Source organism: Nicotiana tomentosiformis, chromosome 3 (assembly GCF_000390325.3).
Source record: "Nicotiana tomentosiformis chromosome 3, ASM39032v3, whole genome shotgun sequence".
Classification (NCBI taxonomy): domain Eukaryota; kingdom Viridiplantae; phylum Streptophyta; class Magnoliopsida; order Solanales; family Solanaceae; genus Nicotiana; species Nicotiana tomentosiformis.
Genome location: NC_090814.1, coordinates 121,927,283 through 121,930,775, shown reverse-complemented (window position 1 = coordinate 121,930,775; position 3,493 = coordinate 121,927,283). Strand labels below are relative to the sequence as shown.

At 42.6% G+C, this 3,493-nt stretch overlaps 1 protein-coding gene across 1 annotated transcript; it reads left to right on the top strand.

Moving 5' to 3' along the window:
- The first annotated feature begins 1,435 nt into the window (after positions 1-1,435).
- LOC138908427 (uncharacterized) lies at positions 1,436-3,153 on the top strand. Its single transcript, XM_070199094.1, has 2 exons — positions 1,436-1,761; positions 3,114-3,153. The coding sequence occupies exons 1-2, from the start codon at positions 1,436-1,438 to the stop codon at positions 3,151-3,153; spliced, it is 366 nt and encodes a 121-aa protein (XP_070055195.1).
- The last annotated feature ends 340 nt before the right edge of the window (positions 3,154-3,493 follow it).

Genomic DNA, 3,493 nt, shown 5'->3' with positions numbered 1-3,493 from the left:
GGCTCGACGTATGGTCGAGAAAGGGTGTCTAGCTCTTTTGGCTTATATTCGCAATTCCAGTGCGAATGTTCCTTCTATGGACTCAGTACCAGTTGTTCGTGAATTTCTAGAAGTATTTCCTGCAGATTTGCCTGGGATGTCACCCGACAGAGATATAGACTTCTATATTGATTTAGCTCCAGGCACTCAGCCCATTTCTATTCCACCATACCGTATGGCCCCGCCGGAACTGAAAGAACTGAAGGAACAATTATAAGACTTGTTTGATCAGGGATTTATTATACCTAGTGCCTCGCCCTGGGGTGCACCAGTGTTATTTGTAAAGATGAAAGATGGTTCAATGCGAATATGTATAAATTATCGGCAGTTGAACAAGGCTACTATCAAGAACAAGTATCCACTGCCAAGAATTGATGACTTATTCGATCAGCTTCACGGTGCCAAGGTGTTTTCAAAGATCGACTTGAGGTCTGGTTACCATCTGTTGAAAATTAGGGCATCTGATGTCCCTAAGATAGCTTTTTGGACTCGGTATGGGCATTACGAATTCCTAGTGATGTCATCTGGGCTAACAAATGCCCCAGCAACATTTATGGATTTGATGAATTGGGTGTTCAAGCCCTATTTGGATTCTTTTGTGGTTCTATTCATTGATGATATCTTGATTTACCCCAGCAGTCGAGAGGAGCATGAGCAGCATCTTCGTAGTGTGCTTCAGACTTTGAAGAATAATCAGTTATATGCCAAAATTTCAAAATGTGAATTTTGGTTAGACTCAGTTGCCTTTTGGGGGCATGTTGTATCAGCAAAAGACATAAAAGTGGATCCTAAGAAGATTGAGGCTGTTCAGAATTGGCCTAGACCTACTTCAGTTACAGAGATCCGAAGTTTCCTGGGTTTGGCAGGTTATTATCGCCGGTTTATGGAGGGATTTTCGTCTATAGAATCTCCATTGACCAAATTGACCCAGAAGGGTGTTCTATCCAAATAGTCATACGAGTGTGAGTTGAGCTTTCATAAGCTCAAGACTGCTTTGACTACGACGCCAGTGTTGGTATTGCCCACAGGTTCATGATCTCATACGGTATATTGTGATGCATCTCACATTGGGCTTGGTGCTGTATTAACGCAAAATGGCAGAATGATTTCATACACGTCGCGACAATTGAAAGTTCATGAGAAGAATTATCTTGTTCATGACTTAGAATTGGCAGCCATTGTTCATGCGCTAACAATTTGGAGGCATCACCTATACGGTGTCTCGTGTGTGGTATTTACTGATCATCGTAGCATACAGTATTTGTTCAAACAAAAAGATCTCAATTTGAGGCAGAGAAGATGGTTGGAGCTGTTGAAAGACTATGATATCACCATTTTGTATCACCCTGGATAGGCCAATGCGGTGGTCGATGCTTTGAGTAGAAAGGCTGTGAGTATGGGCAGCCTTGCGTATATTCCGGTTGGTGAGAGGCCATTAGCTGCAGATGTTCAGAATTTGGCCAATCAATTCATGAGGTTAGATGTTTCAGAACCTAGTCGGGGTCTAGCCTACGCAGTTGCTCGGTCTTTTTTATATGAGCGCACTAGAGAGCGACAGTATGATGATCCTCATCTGCTTGTCCTTAAGGACACGGTGCGGCACAGTGGTGCCAAGCAGGTTGATGTGGGAGATGATGGAGTTCTGGAGATTCAGGGTTGTATTTGTGTTCCTAATGTGGATGGGCTTCGTGAATTAATTCTTGAAGAGGCCCATAGTTCCCGGTATTCTATTCATCCGGGTGCCGCCAAAATGAATCAAGATTTGCGGGAACATTATTGGTGGAGGATAATGAAAAAGGATATAGTTGCATATGTAGCTCGGTGTCTGAATTGTCAGCAAGTTAAGTACGAGCACAAGAGACCCGGTGGTTTGCTTCAGCAGTTTGAAATTCCTGAGTGGAAGTGGGAGCGTATCACTATGGATTTTGTTGTTGGACTCCCATAAACTCAGAGAAAGTTTGACGCAGTATAGGTCATTGTGGACAGGTTGACCAAGTCAGCGCATTTCACTCCAGTAGCAGCTACCTATTCTTCAGAGCGGTTAGCGGAGATTTACATCCGCGAGATTATTCGGCTTCACGGTGTGCTCGTGTCTATCATTTCTGATTGAGGTACACAGTTCACCTTGCACTTCTGGAGGGCTGTACAGCATGAGTTAGGCACGCGGGTTGATTTGGGTATAACATTTTATCCACAGATAGACGGACAATCAGAATGCACTATTCAGATATTGGAAGATATGCTGCGCGCTTGTGTTATAGACTTTGGAGGTTCTTGGGATCACTTCTTGCCACTTGCAGAGTTTGCCTATAATAACAGCTACCAGTCGAGCATTCGGATGGCTCCATATGAAGCATTATATAGGAGGCGATGTCATTCGCCAGTTGGCTAGTTTGAACCGGGAGAGGATCGATTGTTGGGTACCGATTTGGTACAGGATGCCTTGGATAAGCTCAAGATTATTCAGGATCGACTTCGCATAGCTCAGTCTAGGCAAAAGAGTTATGATGACCGTAAGGTTCGTGAAGTTGCATTCATGGAAGGACAAAGAGTATTGCTCCGAGTTTCACCTATGAAAGGTGTAATGAGATTCGGAAAGAAGAGAAAGTTGAGCCCTAGGTAGATCGGACCCTTTGAAATTCTTGAAAGGGTGGGTGAAGTAGCCTACATGCTTGCACTACCACCTAGTTTATCATCAGTTCATCCGGTATTCCATGTATCCATGCTCCAGAAAAATATCATGGTCATCTGTCCCATGTGTTAGACTTCAGCTCAGTTCAATTGGACAAAGATTTGACTTATGAGGAGGAGCCAGTAGCTATTCTAGCTCGGCAAGTCCGTCAGTTGAGGTCTAAGAGTTATCCTTCAGTTCAGGTACAATGGAGAGGTCAGCCGATTGAGGCAGCTATCTGGGAGTCTGAGTCGGACATACGGAGCAAATATCCACATCTTTTCAACAGCTCAGGTACTTCTCTAATTCCGTTCGAGGACGAACGTTTGCTTTAGAGGTGGAAAATGTGATGACCCAAAAATGTCATCTTTAATTTAAACATTAATTTCTGTGTTTTATGAAGATGTTGGGAGCTTACCTACTATGAGTTGCGTATCACCTGAATAGTTGATGTTAATGTCGTTCATTTTCTTGAAATATATTGCTTTTGAGCCCATTGTTAGTATTGTTTTCATGTTATGTTATGTTGATTGGATTATGTATGTGTTGTTAGGATTAGTTTCCGAGATTCTCTGACAGGTGGATAGGCCCAGTTACAAAGGAAACTCTGGCAAAAGTTTTGGAAATTTTTGGAGTTAGTAAAATTCGGGAAATTGAAATGTGCAAAAGAAGAGATAAGTTATGTTATATGTTTGAGGGAGGACTCTACTTCTCATTCGAAGACTTTTAACATGATGGAAACCTGTTGGATATGATAATAAGTGTACGAGGCATATTATAAGT

What these genes read in the sequence shown, in the direction of transcription:
- LOC138908427 (XM_070199094.1), top strand. Translation starts at nt 1,436, where the DNA reads ATGGGCAGCCTTGCGTATATTCCGGTTGGTGAGAGGCCATTAGCTGCA. An exon ending in GAAGAGGCCCATAGTTCCCG is followed by an intron (nt 1,762 to 3,113) that starts GTATTCTATTCA and finishes TGTTTTATGAAG; the next exon opens with ATGTTGGGAGCTTACCTACT.